General features: G+C 39.9%; 3 protein-coding genes across 3 annotated transcripts in view; 2 read left to right on the forward strand and 1 right to left on the reverse strand.

Moving 5' to 3' along the window:
• The window catches only part of LOC116257777 (uncharacterized), a 97,721-nt gene that overhangs the window by 63,202 nt on the left and 17,204 nt on the right, over nt 1-17,315 (forward strand). The gene's annotated exons all lie outside the window — the stretch shown is intronic.
• Nucleotides 1,813-12,297, forward strand: LOC116257776 (uncharacterized). Its single transcript, XM_050078639.1, has 6 exons — nt 1,813-2,666; nt 3,630-3,663; nt 5,595-5,660; nt 6,109-6,249; nt 6,330-6,379; nt 12,151-12,297. Exons 1-6 carry the CDS (start codon nt 2,653-2,655, stop codon nt 12,161-12,163), a joined length of 318 nt encoding a protein of 105 aa, XP_049934596.1. The 5' UTR covers nt 1,813-2,652; the 3' UTR covers nt 12,164-12,297.
• LOC116257628 (ATP-dependent 6-phosphofructokinase 3-like) overlaps nt 14,297-17,315 on the reverse strand; it is a 4,381-nt gene continuing 1,362 nt past the window's right edge. The window contains exons 2-7 of the mRNA XM_050078822.1: nt 15,864-15,932; nt 15,627-15,726; nt 15,301-15,341; nt 14,942-15,206; nt 14,617-14,729; nt 14,297-14,503 (exon numbers count right to left, since the gene is read on the reverse strand). Of these exons, the coding sequence (XP_049934779.1) occupies nt 14,297-14,503; nt 14,617-14,729; nt 14,942-15,206; nt 15,301-15,341; nt 15,627-15,726; nt 15,864-15,932 (795 nt within the window). The remainder of the gene's footprint in view (nt 14,504-14,616; nt 14,730-14,941; nt 15,207-15,300; nt 15,342-15,626; nt 15,727-15,863; nt 15,933-17,315) is intronic.

Raw genomic sequence — 17,315 nt, forward strand, 5'->3', positions numbered from 1 at the left:
ATATATATAATGTTACATATTATATATAATTATACTATATTATATGAAACATTATTTAATATATTATGTATGTACATTTATGATATATATATATACATATATAACATATATATGTATATATGCTATGCCTGTTTATCTCATTGCTAGTTGAGCTATCTTTATGTCTTAACTTGACGTTTTAGTCTTTTGTGTAGAGATATTAGTCCCTAGGGCGTCGTAATAAAATTTTTAAAGCTTCATCAATTGCATATGAGTCTTAGTTTGATTTTAGCTGATTTTGATTCTTAGTTTAGTTGAGTTTGGTTTCTAGCTAGACATGTGTTGGATAAGTTGGGACGATATGGATGAAGAATAAGGAAACTAGGAGAGAACATGGGTAAGCACGTGATTTTATTTGGTTTGCCTTATGGACACAAATTCGAAGGACATCACACTTAATCCCCTCTCCTCACTCATGGGTCCTATTTCTCAATGGCTGTTTTAGGTAGTAGTCTCTTTCCTTTTATTGTTTAGGAAGCATATGCTTGACGTATTAAGTTTTTGAGAAATGAGTCAAACTCCTTTAATGTCAACCTTGCAAGGAAGACCCAAGGACGAGTGGCCTTCGGATCCCACTTCCAATTGGTGTTTTTCTTTCTTTATTTTTTTTTGAAATGTGATTCTAGATTTTATTTGATTTTATTTTTTTCATTTACATAATCTTATACTAGTTAACTATTTCATGTAGTCTTGCTACGTTTAGTTGTTTTAAAGTGTTGGATATGCTTGAGAAGGCCCCATGGTGTTGCCGGCACATAATCTAGTCATCTAACCATTCATCTTAACAACCCCCCGTCTCCAGCATGTTTTAGATTTCCTTCTATTTATCCCTCCTTCTTGTTTTCTCTTCTTAACTGGCGTAAAGAATTTTCAAATGTCCAAAGTGAGAAGGTGTTCCATCTTCAAGCATCATCTAGCACACTATCCACCATGCTGCTGGGTCCTCCATTGAACTTTCTCTTTACAGGTTGGGACTTGGTTCCATCTGGAATCGTGTTAAGGTCAGGTCTTATTGGTGAGTGTCAAACAGGTTTAGAGTCTTTAGACTTTGAGACCTAGGTTCAGTATGTGTCTTTTTTTTATGTTCCATGTGATTCCAGCCTATGGCCGTGCTTAGTTTAGAGTCAGTTTCATGTAGTTCATCAATTAACTAGATTCCTTATCATGTGAGACTGTTGTTGAAGGTCAATTGTTCGGACTTTCTTCTTGTGGTGCTTGACTAGCCTTCTATAGGTGCATATTTTATTTGTAGTTTAATCCAGTGGGAACGTGGGTAGTTTTTTGATTTCATGCTTGTTTGAATCTTTGTTAGAGTAGTTGGTGTCTGATTGTTAACTGTCGTGTTTTCCTCATTGAGCTTGTGATTTTGAATATCTATGTTAGTTGCGCATGGCATGGTTACACCGATTTATATTTTAGAATGTATATGAATATTATAGTTGTTATGCCTTGGTATTTACTTTGTGTGTTTGTTGCTATCATTAGAATTGTTTGAAGATGTAGCATATACTTATTGACTATAGGTTCTAGAGGTAGTCAAGCCTTTGTGAATGGCTCGAACCTAGTTAGTTAGCTGAATTGTTTTGCAAACATATATTAGTCATCGATTTGTTTTTTCATTATTTGTCTTTGGCAGTTGACATTCCGTACATCATATTGTTGAAGGTCCTCTATTTCCGTTTTTGGTATCAACTCTTTACAAAGGCAGGTCCTTTTAACCATGATTGGCAAACCTGTACAAACTACAAAAGTCATTCTCGCCATTGAGGCGATTTGGTGTATCCACTGTGGTTTCCATTGCATACCCTGTTTATCGCCATGGCAAAGCACTGCTCTCTTAGAGCAGAATGGGACTGGAGAGTCATCATTTGTTTTGTCCACATCTCTTGAGAACTTGCCTCCGGCTTCAACACTCTTGTTGTCGTCTCTTATTTGGTGCTTGTCTACATGATCGATCGTCCGTTGTGGCAAGACTCTAAGTGTTAGAACAGTGTCTTCATCCTCCTGAACTGCAGGATGTTTTCTTCTAGTGTTGCCCACGAGCACAGTTTTCAACCCAGCGTCTGGAGCATCTTCTTCAGATTTGCCATCTAGAAACTCTTCTAGCAACATATGCATCCGCCTGTATTCTGCTACCATAGTCTCCCACATCTCATTTACGTCGTCCCGTTTTGGGTCACTCATTGCTCCGATCGACAGTCTCCAGTACTTGAGGTTTGAAGGTTACCTTGATGAAGAGCTTCTCGCAGCAGCATCACCAGAGGTTGTTGCTCTGTGAAGATTGTGTTGTGTCTAGCGTCAACGCCCTCCATCTGCTGCTCAAGTCTCTGAATTCTTCCATCCGCTGCTTCTAACTCCTCTTCCATGCACACGTGATAGGCATCTGCAGCCGCCATGGCCTCTCGAGCCGTGACTCTATCTCTCATGGCTGCCGTCATCTTCCGAGCGCTCTGATACCTTGTTAGCTCCTGTTAACTCATGAGCCCCTTTACAAGAAAACCCACAATCACACACACACACACGCCCTAATCCCATATTAGGGCTTCTTCCTCCCAGAGGTAGAACTCTCTTACACCTGCGATGTTCCACTGATCTGCCCTACCGACCCTATTTATGGAAGTTATCAGGTCAGTCCAATAGATCCAACCTGTGATCCTATATCCGGTATCTAACAATCTAGGAAACAGACTTTCCAATTTTACTTTTCATGAATTTTTTAGTGAAATGTTCTAGTTATTATTATTAATATTTATTTGGGGCTCTGTATCCATATCAAAGCCAATACTCCAACCTACACAGGTTTAGACTTTTTGTTTAGTGGGGAGAATTGTGATTTTGCATATATTTGTGTGTTGTTGCTAAGAAAATTATCTAGTAAGGTTTTTGATTGCCTTATTTTGTTCGAGCCCTTCCTCACTTGGGTCTCCTCTAGAGTTAGACCTCAAGCATGTTCATGTCTACGGGAAGGAGTGGGCTGCCGAGCCACAGGGTCCTTGCTTTAGGATCTCAAGGCGTCACTCTTCCTTGGAGTCCTTGGTGAGTCTGAGGACAGGGATGTGGTGTGACCTCTAGGATGAGGATAAGGAGGGAGGCATAACATGCTTGGGTGCTTAGGGACTTGGTAGGGATTCATCTTGGCTAGGTGGGTGCTAAGGGAGAGGGATGTGGAGGGTATGGGAGTGATTGAAGTCGAGGGGTTATACATGAGAGAGAGAGAGAGAGAAGGGGCTTGAATCTCCCTTGCGCATGTCCTTCATTATTTTCTGTACAGCCAATCGAGTTTCTCTAAGTCCAACATGGATCCATTTGGTTGTCCTTATGAAATTTATGTTTTTTCTGGTGAAGAACACATTTTAAATTGAATTTTCTTGATGTTTTGATCTAGTTCGAGATGCATGAAAGTTTGGTCTTAAATTGAATTTTCTTCTTGTTGCCTTCTTAGCTGTAGTTTAGTTTAGTGGGGACGTGGGTCAGAGTAGTGCTCGTGGTTCAGAATGCCATGCTTGTTTGAGTCTTAGTTAAAGTCGTTGCAGTTTGATTTTTAACTGTCGTGTTCTCTTCATTGAGCTTGTGATTCTATTTAAATGCAGGTACGTTAGTTGCGTATGTCATGGTTATACCCAGGTATGTAAGGATGCATGTGTATTACAGAAGTTGTGGCAACTTACCATCGTGTGACTGACATTCAGGCGAACACTGTGTTTCAGTAAATTCTAATAAAGATCATCTGTTAATCCTGAGTCACAGCCATGAACCCTAATAGTGTTGCAGAGCTTGATAGAGCAAAATATGCATTTTCGACATTTCATGTAACCAGGAAAAATTACATGGTTAATCTGGAAATATGTTGAGACATGGAAAGAGGGATGACGCCTTGGACATTCGGCATCTCTCAATACTGTCATAGTCTCATGCTTCGAGTTTTGGTTTTCTATTATATTTGATTTGCTCATTTTTCTTTTTCCTAAGTCAAAGTTACATGGACTCTCCAGAAAAGTTGTTGCACCCGAGTTAATATGACTCAACTGTGCATGAAGCGATCGAACAATTTGCTTTCCTTTTTGTTGAAGTATTGATAGAATCATAGTTTATTAGTTGTTAATTGGTTATTTTGTGTATACTCTTTAATTGTCCTATTTAGGTGTCATGTATTCGTTTCTTGAGTTCCATGCACTTGGCCTTATTGTGTTGCTGGTCCATCTGATAATCCATAGTGTCAGAGTCCCAACTATTTGTTCACTTTCTATGTTGTTTCTACTGCATCCTTCTTGTCCATCTATCAAGGATGACATGGATAACAAATAAGAGGGCATTTTCCTGCTGTTATTCTTTCAACATTTGCGAGCTAAGAAAAGTAGTTCTGTCATCAGTTGAGATTTGTAATGTGGAAGTTGTGGGAGCCTGGGAGGTTATAATGTTCCTTTGGTGTTCTAGTGGAAGCAAATGGTACAGATGCTGCTTGCATGTTTCATATTCTTTCTTGTGATAAAATTATCTTTATTTCTTCATTTATCTTGTTGCAGTTGTCTCTCAGTTATTTCTCTAAAATTAGGATATGCTTCTTGGAACTTTAACTGTAGTTTAACAAGTCCTTTTTCAGTACCAATTTTTATCTTGAAAGGGTCCATGTACATAATGTGTTGCTGGTTCCTGTTGTTTCTCATGCATCTTTTGTTTATGATTGCTTTAATTTTTACTTGACTATTTGTATCAGGGATAAATTGATGAATACATTTAGAGACCATCTGGTACTCCTAGATAGCAGCATAGGTTTTAGGGATTAGAGTGGTCATGAGCCATGCTGCTATTCTTCAATATTATCTTACTACCTCTAGCCTACTGACCAGGTAGTGGTTATTATGTTCATCTGGCTCAAACACATTGCTCAGTTCTGCAAGTGCTGCATACTCTTTGCTAGTTAATTTTCATATGTGGTAACCACTTGCGGCTACAAAAAATAGATGGCACATCACTTGTATAGAATACATACATTGCCTATTGGCCTTTGACCAGACCGAAGTCTTCATATGTAGAGTAGATATGTATAAAATACATACATTGCCCACTGGCCTTTGAGGAATCCAAAGTCTTCATATGTAGAGTTAATTTGGTCCATTAGTCCTGGAGCAATTCTAGGCTCTAATAGTCGTTCTACACTAAGTCAACGGCCAATGATGATATAGTATTGTCCCTATTGTCTTGATATATCAAATAATAGTTGTCTAGAGGGTCATTCCTTAGTTTTGGTGTGGCTTGTTGTAGCATTAATTTAGTTGTGCCTTTTTGGTTGATAAAAGTCGAAAGCACTTTTGTTTTACTTTTGGTGTCCCACATGGTTGCGGTTGCTGTTCTTGAAATGTGTTTTCAAAATCATGAATAAATGTTTCATGTGTTTCTAAAAATCCTATCAACAGTAATAACTTTGCCTCCTTTTTTGGGAGTAAATTTCCTATTTTTAGAAATTTACCTGATTCTTTTTGTATTTTCTTAATTTTTGTGCTGCTGAATTTTATTCCTGATTGGACATTGATGATAGGTTTTCTTTTTCGGTACAGGGTGAGAGATACGTGTCCCATCGTTTGTTGTGGTCTGTAAAGAATCGTTTTGGATCCACCGATGAGGTTGGTCTAAAAGACTCCCTTCAGACATGAAATTTGACCATTGTGGTGCATCAATGAAAGTTTTTAATTGATTTTGAGGATTAAAAAATGTGGCCTGATGAAACATTGACATTTCCTATGAGTTTGAATTTCAGTAGTCTTGAATACCATAAATGCCTGTTGGCAGTACTCTGAGGCATTTCCTCATGACAATAGCGTGTCAAGTGTTGGTCAAATAGGCAAAATGGAAACTGTTGACTTACAGTGCATAAAGGGTAATCTGTAGCTTCATTTGCATGGAGGGTAACCTGTTTGACCTGTGTCCCTTACAAATGCACATGCGGTGCATAAATGTGCTATTGAGGGTTCTATATATGACTGCTCAAAATTGTTTGTGGATGATAAATTATCATGGTTCATAGATCTTCACCACTGTAAGTTCTATTAATAGAATATTTTACCTTCTCAGCTTGGGGTATTTGAAATGTCCCAGTCTGGTCTTCAAGCTGCTTCAAATCCAAGTGAGAATAATTGTAATGCAGAAGTTTTAGCAGGCTTAGCCATCTCTGTTATTATTGATGGATCTCGGATCTTTCTCCTGGAGGTGCAGGTATTCTCTGACATGCCTCTCAATGTGCTGGTTCAAATTTTCGTTTATACATTTTCACAGGAGTGAATTTCATGATACAGTTCTTTTCTGTGATTGAACATCATGATGTCCGGATGGTTCTGCTCTTTGGGTAGCTACTTCACTATATTGCCCTTTCTTCGTGGTTATGAAGAGGTTTTGATTTCTGTTCTATATTTGATCATGTGCATGGATCTTACATACATCCTATTTGTTCCATTTGCATATGCAATGCATCTTTTTTTCTTCTCAAATAACGATAGATTAGCACTGCAAATGTGGATTTTTTTTTCTACTCAATTGCAAATGCAGATGTTTCTTTTTCCTCTAGTCAGATCATTTGTGGTACCTATAGTTATGAGCTGCTGTCTGGTAGGCCTCTGACCTGCATTAGTAACTGTCTCTGATGAGAATATGTAGAACATATAGGCCTGATGAGAACAGGCCTCTGACAGGACTGTTCCACAGAGAGAGAGAGAGAGAGAGAGAGAGAGAGAGAGAGAGGGAGAGAGAGGGAGAGAGAAGCATAAGGAGGAGGGAGTGACTCATGGAAGGAGTAGGGGCTAAAGTGGTTAGGTTCAAAGCAAGAGGAGAATGTTATGGTTGACCCGGGCCAGGTTGGTTCTGCTGCTTCTGCACTGCTTACCCATAGGCCATAACTGGCCTCCTCTATTCAAATTGTTGTGGTCAGATAGGCATGTCTTAAGTCTTAACCTGTGCAAAGTGTATCTCTGCCTCAAATAATCTGCTGACTGTTTTGTTTGGTAAATGTGCTTCATCGGGTCCACATTCCTTCTTCCTTTTTTTGTTATTTTTCTGAGCTGCTCTAACTCCTTATATCAGATATGCTGTGAGACATGGCTTAAAGCTTGGTGTAGGCTGCTTGGACCTAAACACCTAAATAAAAATATTTAGCTTAAACCCATAAGTCTGTAACATATCAAGCATGATGGTGTTTGCAATATTTGCTAGTATAGTATGTGGTATTGTAGTGTTTTATTATGAAATCCTTGTGTGAGTAGAGCTAGGGGCTCTTATTTCACCAAATTGTTCCTTTATGTGCTTTTGTTACAACTTACAGTCTTACACTACACAGAAGAAGCTTAATTAGCAGAAGGTTCATTGGAAATCAGTTTATCAATTCAAGAAATGGAGTTTCGTCAAAAGACAACCTGTTGCTTGGCCAGACAATATTTATACTCTATAGTGACTATACATTACTTTGAGGGAAAAAAATCTAATGACAAGGAATCGCTGAAAATTATCTAAAATACGATGTTTTTGTTTTAAGTCACATTAATTCATGTGATCTTACCACCTACCCATGTCGATATGTGAATAAGGTGACACAGGTACGTTGGTACGGCTGTATAGGCTGTATTTTAAAACAAAAAAAATTATATTTTGATACTTAATTTTTTCTTTAATTTTGATTTTTCCCTTCTTTTTTATTTTTCTTCCATCAAGATTCTATATTTTCTTCTCACTTTTCATTAAGTTTGAGAATTTTTGTGGATTGACCTGACACCCTTCCTCAGGGCAATGGGAAGCTCGTCATTTTCTTTTTCAACCTCATCTTGAGTCTTCAAGGTAGGACTTGGTTCATCCAGGGAAGGAATGGCATTGGGATTGGAATTAGACCTTGCACCACAAGTCACCTCCTCTGTCCGAGCACCTCGTCTAGAGTAGACCTGTCCAAACAAACGAAGGCCTTCCTTCTCAGTCCCGGTGTTACACCCTTTCTCCTTCTCAGGCATATCAACAACTGTGAGAGGTTTTGAACATCCTTTCTCCCTTTCATACCCATAATCAACTGTGATAGGTTCTTCTTTCTTGTAATCCAATAAGTCTGTAAATTGAATCTCTTGACTCTGAGAATACTCTTCCCTAACACAGACTTCTCCCCCTGAAGAGTACTCTCACAAAAGTAAGATGCACCTTCCAAAAAGGTAACATCCCTTGTAACATAAACTCGACCAGTAGTAGGATCAAGACATCTATACCCTTTCTGAGTGGAAGAATACCCAACAAACACACCCTTGATAGACCGGGGGTCAAGTTTCTTAACATTTGGACTGTGATCATGAAGAAAACACACACAACCAAACACATGAGGGGGGAGAAGAAAAGGTTGACGACTTCCCGGAAGTAAGGAATGAGGAGTCCGACCATTCAGTACACGACTGGGCATGCGGTTGATGAGGTACTCACTAGTAAGAACTGCATTACCCCAATAGTGTTTGGGAAGATTTCTCTGAAAAAAAAGGCCTCTGGTGACATTAAGGAGTTGGCGGTTCTTCCTCTCAGCCACCCCGTTCTTAGGGGGGGGGTATAACTACAGGACGTCTCATGAACAATCTCCCTTTTTCGAAGGAAATTCTCAACTGACTGACACATATACTCACGGGCATTATCTGATCGAAAAGTTTTAACATTTCCACCATATTGAGTTTGCACAAGAAGAATGAATGTCTCTATGATTTAAGGTACCTCATTGCGATCTTTTAACAAGTACACAAAGGTGGTCCAAGAGAAGTCATCAATAAAAGTAATAAAATATTGAAACCCTTGACGGGTATGAATTCTCAAAGGCCCCCACACTTCATAGTGAACCAAGGAAAAAGCTTCATTAACACAACTAGTAGAAATAGGGTACGAAGCCCTCACATGTTTGGCAAACTAACATACATCACAAGAAATCAAAGACAAATTCAAAGTGGAACACAAATCACAAAACAACTGTTTTAAAATCCCAAAAGGTAAATGCCCAAGGCGTTCATGCCAATACAAAAGGACTGAAGACAATCTTCTCTTTTCTTTTCTGTCTTGCTGATCGCTGTCATAAGAGCCGTGGCCACGCGTAGGAGAAGACGATATAAGCCATCAGACGCCAAACCAATCCCAATCCTCTTCCCTATCACCAAGTCCTGCAAAACGCAACAATTTACAGAGAAAATGAGTTCACAATTCAGCTCTTTAGTAAGTTTACTAACTGATAAGAGATTTAAGGGAAGCTGAGGGACATGTAATGCTCCTCGCACATGAAATTTGTCAAACAAGGACAGACTCCCTTCTCCAGCCACAAAGGTAGAGGAACCATCTGCGAGGGATAACTCGTTCCCTTCCAGAAGCCAACTTATACTCATGAAACAATTTAGGGTTACTTGTCATGTGGTGAGTAGCACCACTGTCAACAATCCATTCTCCCAAGTAGGAGTTACCTTTATCCCCTACAATGGCAAGAGCATGATTAGCCTTCGTTTCATATGATGTCTCGGCCGGATTGACATCGATCCGACCCAAATAGGCCCATAGTTCACGAAGCTGTTCAGCAGAAATGGAGGCCTTGCATCCACTAGACTTGGTATCCTCCGACACAGGCATCTTCCCACTAGAAGATCTCGCCCTGTTACCCCGTTTTCCTGGATGAAGATCCCAACGGAAATCCACAGTATGGCCAGTCTTCTTGCAATGAGTGCATCTACGAAGAGGTTTGGGAGCACTACCCAGACCATGACTAACAAGTGCAGATCTCTCATTATAAGGTATGTGATCCTCTTCCCCCCAGGGGGAACAAGTCTTCTCTGTTCTTCAGCCTCAACATGGGAGTAGACATCTTCGATATTGAAGGATTCTTCAGAGTTAAGAATCTGACTCCTGATATTTTCAAATTCATCATTTAGCCCTAATAAGAACAGGAATATCCTATCCTCCCATTCTTTTGCAACGTACTGCATCTGGTTGTCATGACAGTGCCAAGTAGCCTCGGAATGGTAGTCAAGATCCTCCCATTTGGATTTTAGAGCTGCATAGAAATCTGCGACCGAGAGATCCCCTTGCCTGAGAGCATACACATCCTTCATCAGTTGATACACACGAACCTTCCTCTTCTTCTGGCCATACATTTGTTCCAACATGATCCACATATCTCTCGCAGTCTTCTTTCGAAGAATGAGAGATTGAATATCAGACGAGACTGAATTAACAATCCAAGTTTTCACTTGGTTGTCCTCAAGAAACCAAGTATCCCAAGCTATATACTGTTCGTTGCAAGTTCAACCTTACTCCCATTCACATATGCAATACGGCCTCGACCAGCTATTCCCGTGGTGATGGCGGCAGCCCACTTAAGATAATTTTCCATAGTAAGGCGAACGGTAGTGACCTGAAGGGAATACTCTCGGTTCTATAAGCCACAGCTTCATTCTAATCAGTGTTGACGGTCGACGAGGAAGAGGCTGCCATAATTGCAGACCTGCCTTACAAAGGAGGCAAAAAGAAACAGCAGCAGCGGCAAAACATGGACAGCAAAAAAGGGAACAAACGGGCCAAAAACATGAACTCCACCACAGCAGAACCAGGGGCTGAACAGAAACAACCTGCCGTGCGATGGAGTAACATCGGGCGAGGCAGCTGGTGGCAGCAGCGTTTCCAGGCGATGCAGTCAGGTGGTGGCGGCAGGAACAGAGCACGGAGTGGCGACGTTAGGCGCTGGCAGAGGCGACAGCAGCGGTCTCGGGCAATGCTCTTTGAAGGGCGAAGAGAAAAAAATCTCGGGCGTAGAAGGTGCACCGTCGGGCACAGCAGCCTTCGCCTGAGTCCACCAAAACTTCACAGCGGCAAGCAGGACAGAAAGAGAGAGTCACCATAATAGAGAGACGCTGAAACTCCAGACGGCGTCGAGTGCGTCGCCGAAACTCCAATAGTGACGAGTGCGTCGCTAGAAGAGACGCCGGAACTCCACAATGTCAGGCGATGACCAATGTCGGGCAGCGAACAGTAACAGAACGTGATTGGAACCATCGGGCGATGGGCAATGAACAGTACCAGCACAAGTCCTCCTCTCACACGGCCACAACAGAAACAAAAACGCGAATCAGTCACGCCGGAACTTCACAACTCTGATACCATGTAGGAACACGAGGATCAAGAACAAAGGAATATGATGAACACGATGTAACGTGGAAAAACCCTCAGCAAGAGGAAAAAAAAAACCATGGACGAGGAGGAACTGGCGCCCACTAGCAACCAGACTCTCTCTCTCTTAAGATTTCATTAACAACTCAAAATTAGGGTTACAACCCTTAAGAAAGGCCCAACAAGGGCTACACGATGGATCGGGTATGGATCCAGACCCGGTCCTGAAACCCATTTAACATGCTTCAACAGTACTGTTAAAATTTAGAAACAGCAAACTACTTGAAATTCAATGTTGTTATGCTACTCCTTTTTCTTGCTTTATGTGCTAATCTCATTATTCAAGAAGATAAACGATGTTGACAGCTCCGTGTGAGACATATCTTCTGACAGTAATAGCCTACAGATATTGACTTCCATGGGTTTTCTAGGAGCAAACTTCCTTTGAGGCCTGAAACTTGCTGTACAATCAGCTTTACCTCGTTAAAGCTTGTCCAATGGCTTGTCTGAATACTATTAAAGTGATGCTCTAATGAAGCTTCTTTTACCTCTCCTTGACCATACTTGATTTTCAGGCTAGACCATTGGTTCCACAGATCCTAACCAGTTTTGGAAACTTAAAATGTCTTTTAAGTCGAAACTCCACTAGTAGATGGAACTGTGTCTTTCAAGTCAGAACTCTACTAGTAGATGGAACTCATTAATTCAAAGTTGATTTGGGTGTCCACAAAAGCTCATCATCAGACGACCCTTTTGAGCTTTTCTGTGCGGGTGGAAGGACTCTTCTAAGTTATTTGGTTCAGATTCTCAGAATAGTTATAAAAGCTCTGGGACCAAATTGCAATAAAATGTTTTTAATTATCTTCTAATTCTTTCTATCAATTAATTTGTGCATTCTCTTTAAAGAAATTTGATTATTCATGCCATGAAGAATATGTGCTAACTTCGTGAAATTTCTTTACATAGGCCATTTTTTTGAATGTTGTTAGCGGTATGAAGTTGACAGAGACAGCTGGGGATCTTGCAATTGCAGCTGCTATTTGCAGTAGGAATGTATTTCTTGATCATCTTGTTACGAGCAAAACTCTTGTTACTCTTTCCATGGATGGCACTGAATTCTGATCGAATGATTATTTCTCATACTGTTTTCTGGAAATGTGCTGATAGCTTTTTGGAGTTTCTAATACCTAAGAATGTAGCTTTTATCGGAGAAGTGGAGAAGTTGGTCTTGGTGGCGAGCTTCGAACGGTATGTGTTTGAAATTGTGTACATTATAATTGCATCCTTTTTCTTTTTGTCATTTAAATGACAATGAAAAATGGTTTTCATTTTAACATACATAACATGTTACCCTTAAAAACATTATTAAAAATATTTCAAACATTGTTTAAGATTATGATTGAGAATGTTGAATGCATGTCGAATGATCGTTAGCACTGTGTTGACATGTACTGTGCGAACAGCAACCTCCTCCATCTGTTCTCTAGAAAGGTTTTAAGATCAAAGTTTTTGGATGTCCACTATTCTGTATCAATCTGTTCTTTCGGATGATATCATCTGACAATCACTTTATGAATACCTTGATAACATCAATGAACTTGGCCAAGGGAATCTGTTCATAGTAAAGAGATTTCTAACGCATGGCTACCATGCCAATCCTAACCTGTTTGCCCCTCTTTTTGTGCTTAAGATATGAGGTGCATTCCTCTCTTAACAGTTAACATTGAACATATGTCCACGGTCCTTAGCCTTCTGATTGGTTCCAGCTATCTTTTGATGCTTGGCACCATGACTTAGTAGATTGCATACATTATTACTTCAACGTTGAAAATATCAATGCATCTCATTTATATCTAAAATGCTGATTTTTGTAAAATCATTTCAAGTGTTTGAGCTGTTTGTCCATTTATTACTTTCTCTAGTTCTTTTGTTTTTTGAGAAATTAACGTGAATTTTATGTGAGCAATCGACTAGATCTCTTGCTTGTATTTGCTTCAGCTTTTCTGAGGTCTGCATGTAGATTTAACCTCTCATACTTGCAGTGCACGGCTAAGTGTGCTGTGCTTGGATGATGTCATGTTTTAAGTTAGCCAAATATTCATGCTACTTGATAATGCAAGGACAATTTGGATATTTCGGGTTGCAAGAATGGATAAGAGGCTTAACGAACTTATTAACTTGCGCAATTTAAGAAGTGCGTTATTCCAAAAGTGGCAGAGAAATCGTTCAAAGCCATTGACAAAGTGCGTTATTCCAAAAGTGGCAGAGAAGTCGTTCAAAGCCATTGACACAAGCGGGATAACAACAGTGACTTGTAGCAATCTGAAAGAGGTTCTGAACAAAGTATTTCGGACAGATTAAGTCCTCCTTTGCACAACTTCCCTCGACGCCTTTGGTGCAGTGTTGTACATAACAACTAAGGCTGCAAATGGGCCAATGTTATGAAAGGGCTTCACCATTTGCTTTATTTTGGTGCGATGTTCATAAAATTTATGGATACAAATGGATCGGATGTTATGGAGGAGCCTCACCATTTACCATTTATTAAATGAATTCAACCATTCTTACTGTACTTGGCCGATCCATATTCAACCCGGTTTCTTCCGTACACTGTACCATACTAAGTGGTTAATTGGAGTTTCCACCCTGCACTCGATAGCTTTCTTCTGAATGAACGGACTAATACAGACACAGTTTGCTTCCCCTTGATCGTAACTTTTTTTTTTTTAACATTCTGCAAAATATGAGAAACTGCCAAATATCTTTAATTTTGAGTTGCCATGAGAAACGCGATCACCGATATCTGAAATGGATTAAAATTCAATCAGCGGGCAAACGAAAACTGGCTCCCAGTTTCCTTGCAGATGATTGGCTCACGATCTTTGTAATGGTAATCATTAAAAGGCTGCAACTTTAATATGTTTCCTTGAATGTTAGCTGGTACTTCAAGTTCAAGCTAAAACGTGTGTGGACTCCTACGATTTGCAAAGGAGTTTTCACAAAGTAAGACACTTTAATGAAATTATTTTATAAAATAACTCTCAATTAACATAATTGAGAGCTCGCGGGAGCTAGGTTGGTTCGCAAAACTATCAAAATCTCTTGATCCGAATTATGACGTCGCCGAGAAATTGCCGTCCTCACTCAAGGCCTTCCCGTCTGCCAAGAACATTTGTAGATCTTGAATGCTCGACTCTCGCTTACTCTTGGCTTCTTCAATGTCCTCTGGGCTGAGGAAGCTAGGTTGGTTCGCAGAGGAAAGCAACCTCGCCCACATACGGTCAGTTATACAGACTTGATTCTGCTTCTCAGTCATGCGCTGCAAGATCAGGACAATAAAAGCCAGAAATGAGATTCGAATAAATTTCAAACTGAAAAGGAAATTTGACACATTAGACAATCGTGGTGTTTTTCAGTCACGGAGGAACTTACGTAGATAGGTATATAAGCATGCCTGCCGTTAACAGGACCGACAGTGAAGCCCAAGTATCTAGCCATGGTGCCATGGACAGCACTGTGAACGAGAAGCGTGCAATAGATGTTGTCTGAAGCATTGCTAGGAATGGCACGAATCAACAAATGCCATCGTTCAAATTTAGTCTTCTAGATCAATCTTTGTTTGCATCCAAAGTTGCTTTACTCACATACCTATGTATGTGAGGTTCATTACAATCTTTTCCTTGGCAAAGTGGTCCTGCAATTCAAAGGAAGACGAGTTTATTATGGACCTCAAAGACTATTCAACATTGTCACTTACAAGCACTCTGCGTAGGCCTTATCCTCCAGTTGTATAACTTGATCTTGTGAGAAAGCCACAGCCCAACGTCAAGAAGGACCTTGTTTCCCGAAGCATCCTTGTGTTCCATTTCGCGCAAGTGCTCCTCAATAAGATTCTGCCCACCACCTTCTGCTATAACAATAACCATATGACCATTCTCTCTGAGTCTGTGCTCTATGAATTCGAAGAGTCCTCCCCCCGGCCCTTCCAAATAGAAGGGAGATTCAGGAATCTGGCAACAGTCCTACCAATCGCAAGAGGAGTTTGTCAACAACCAGGCAACATTCGACTGGTGCATAAGACACAAGACTTATTAGGTTAAGAAATTTAAAGCATACCACATCTCTGCTAGCCAACGTAGAGTACATAGCAATAAATCCTGCAGCATCAAATGTATGACGGAATTAATAATCAGATAGAGAAATTCATTCATGAATTGAACCCACTTCAAAAGAGGGGTTGCATTCTTACGGAGAGAATTCAGACATCTCAAAGAAGGCTCCAACTTCCTATTCGACAGCTACAAAACAATTTGATCTTAGAAAAACTGCACCAAAAGGCCCGATGGAGTTGCGGCAGTGAGGTGAATTATGAACCTCTTAGAGTTCAAGTTGTATGAACTACACCGCACTTCAATTCAAAGAAAACCTTAACATGAATAAACCAACAGCATACCAGCCCATCAGCTTGACAAGGCCCACACCATTTTCACCACTTTCAGCTTCAGACATGCGCTGCGTTAATAGCCCTCTGAGCCTCTTCAACTGCAGTATCGAAACCAAATGATTTGTCAATAACCTGAAACAAAGGACACACAAGAGCCATGTAGCATAAGGATCTACTTGGATGATATCTCCAATGGAATAAAGAGTGCTTCAATGCCAAGTTGCAAGCATATTACCGCAATCTCATTATCAATAGTCTTTGGAATTCCGGCAACTGAAACTTTAAGACCACGCCTTTCAATCTCCTGCAGGGAAGAAAGTCCAGAAGTTTAATATTCATGTTACCATAATGCGGTGCAATAAACTACGGTGACTCCATGACCAAGTAACATGAAAAGATAAGTGCAGCGACAAGAGGTTTTATTCCAAACGATGAATTTAGGTTAGAAAGGAAAATACCTGCAGGTATCATGACAACTTGCCCTATCTTATTGTAAATTAGTAGTTATAGTTTATACATGGCATGAGGTTTCATAGTATATTTTATCTTTTCATATGCCAACAACTGAAATACTGCACCTTTCTTGGACTACCATTAGGTGGAAAAATATGCATTCATATAGCACAATCACCAAGACATCTATTGCACTCTTCAAAAACAAGAACGAATAGGTGGCAGCAAATTTCTGAAAAATTTTCTCCACATGCAAATGGGAAGATTAGTTGGTGACATGAAACGAACGTCTCGCATTTGCAAGAGATACTAATCAAATGTTCAACATAGGCAGGAAGAAGCGAAATGATATACACAAACAAGATTAAAATATTCAACATAAATACACCATGCAACGTAGATAGCTTCTTGTTATCTACATGAGAAAGGAACTTATGAACAAGACCTCATCTATCAATGTTTAACCAAGCTAACAGCCTTCAGTAAACAAGCCAGATTATAAAGTTGCAGGAGCATGCAAAGACTTTCTTCATCCAAACAGCATACAAGAACGAAAAAAATCCCAAACCACAAATGCAACCTAAATCAAGATATTTTTCTCTTTCTTCATCTTAAGAAAGAAAAAAGCTCACAATTGTGAGACATCAAAAAAATTATCTTGATCACAAGGATGCAGCAATCCATTTGGGGTTTGGCAATTGTAATAGAGATAAAAATATCAGTTCCATATAAAGAGATACAAAGCTAGAAGCAGAATCACATCAGTTTGATACAAGCTCCAACCACTTGGACATCTGTAATTGGGTCAACACTAAATAATCACAGGTCATTCTTTTACATTAGATCATCTAACCACTTGGACCTGGGAGATTGTCCATTCAGCTATAAATAGGGTACAAGTCATATTCAGCTATAAAATAGCCTACAAGTCATGGAAATATGTTGCATGTCATAGGCCAACTAATTTTTTCATTCTCTACTCTCTCTTCAACCTTGAAAATTTCAGCAATCAAAAGTTCTATTTGGCCAATTCTTCAGGGAAAGAAAAAATGAGTTTATTTACATGGAAGATTCCGTGCCCAAAGTGGAGCAAGACCCCTGTAGAAGCTGCAGTTACAAAGGCATTTAGCAATTAGAATCAAAGAGATGAACTCAAAGTCTGAAACCATCTTCAGATATACACAAATAACTTCGAGCAATGAACAAAGAAGCTCCTCCTTACCCTGGCAGGCCT

Source organism: Nymphaea colorata, chromosome 7, assembly GCF_008831285.2.
Source record: "Nymphaea colorata isolate Beijing-Zhang1983 chromosome 7, ASM883128v2, whole genome shotgun sequence".
NCBI classification, from domain to species: Eukaryota; Viridiplantae; Streptophyta; class Magnoliopsida; order Nymphaeales; family Nymphaeaceae; genus Nymphaea; species Nymphaea colorata.

Bases quoted from the DNA above. Each gene is read 5' to 3' on its own strand.
- LOC116257776 (XM_050078639.1), top strand. The intron at 5,661-6,108 runs GTTGGTCTAAAA...TTACCTTCTCAG, and splicing joins GTTTTGGATCCACCGATGAG to CTTGGGGTATTTGAAATGTC. The intron at 6,250-6,329 runs GTATTCTCTGAC...TTCATGATACAG, and splicing joins TCTTTCTCCTGGAGGTGCAG to TTCTTTTCTGTGATTGAACA.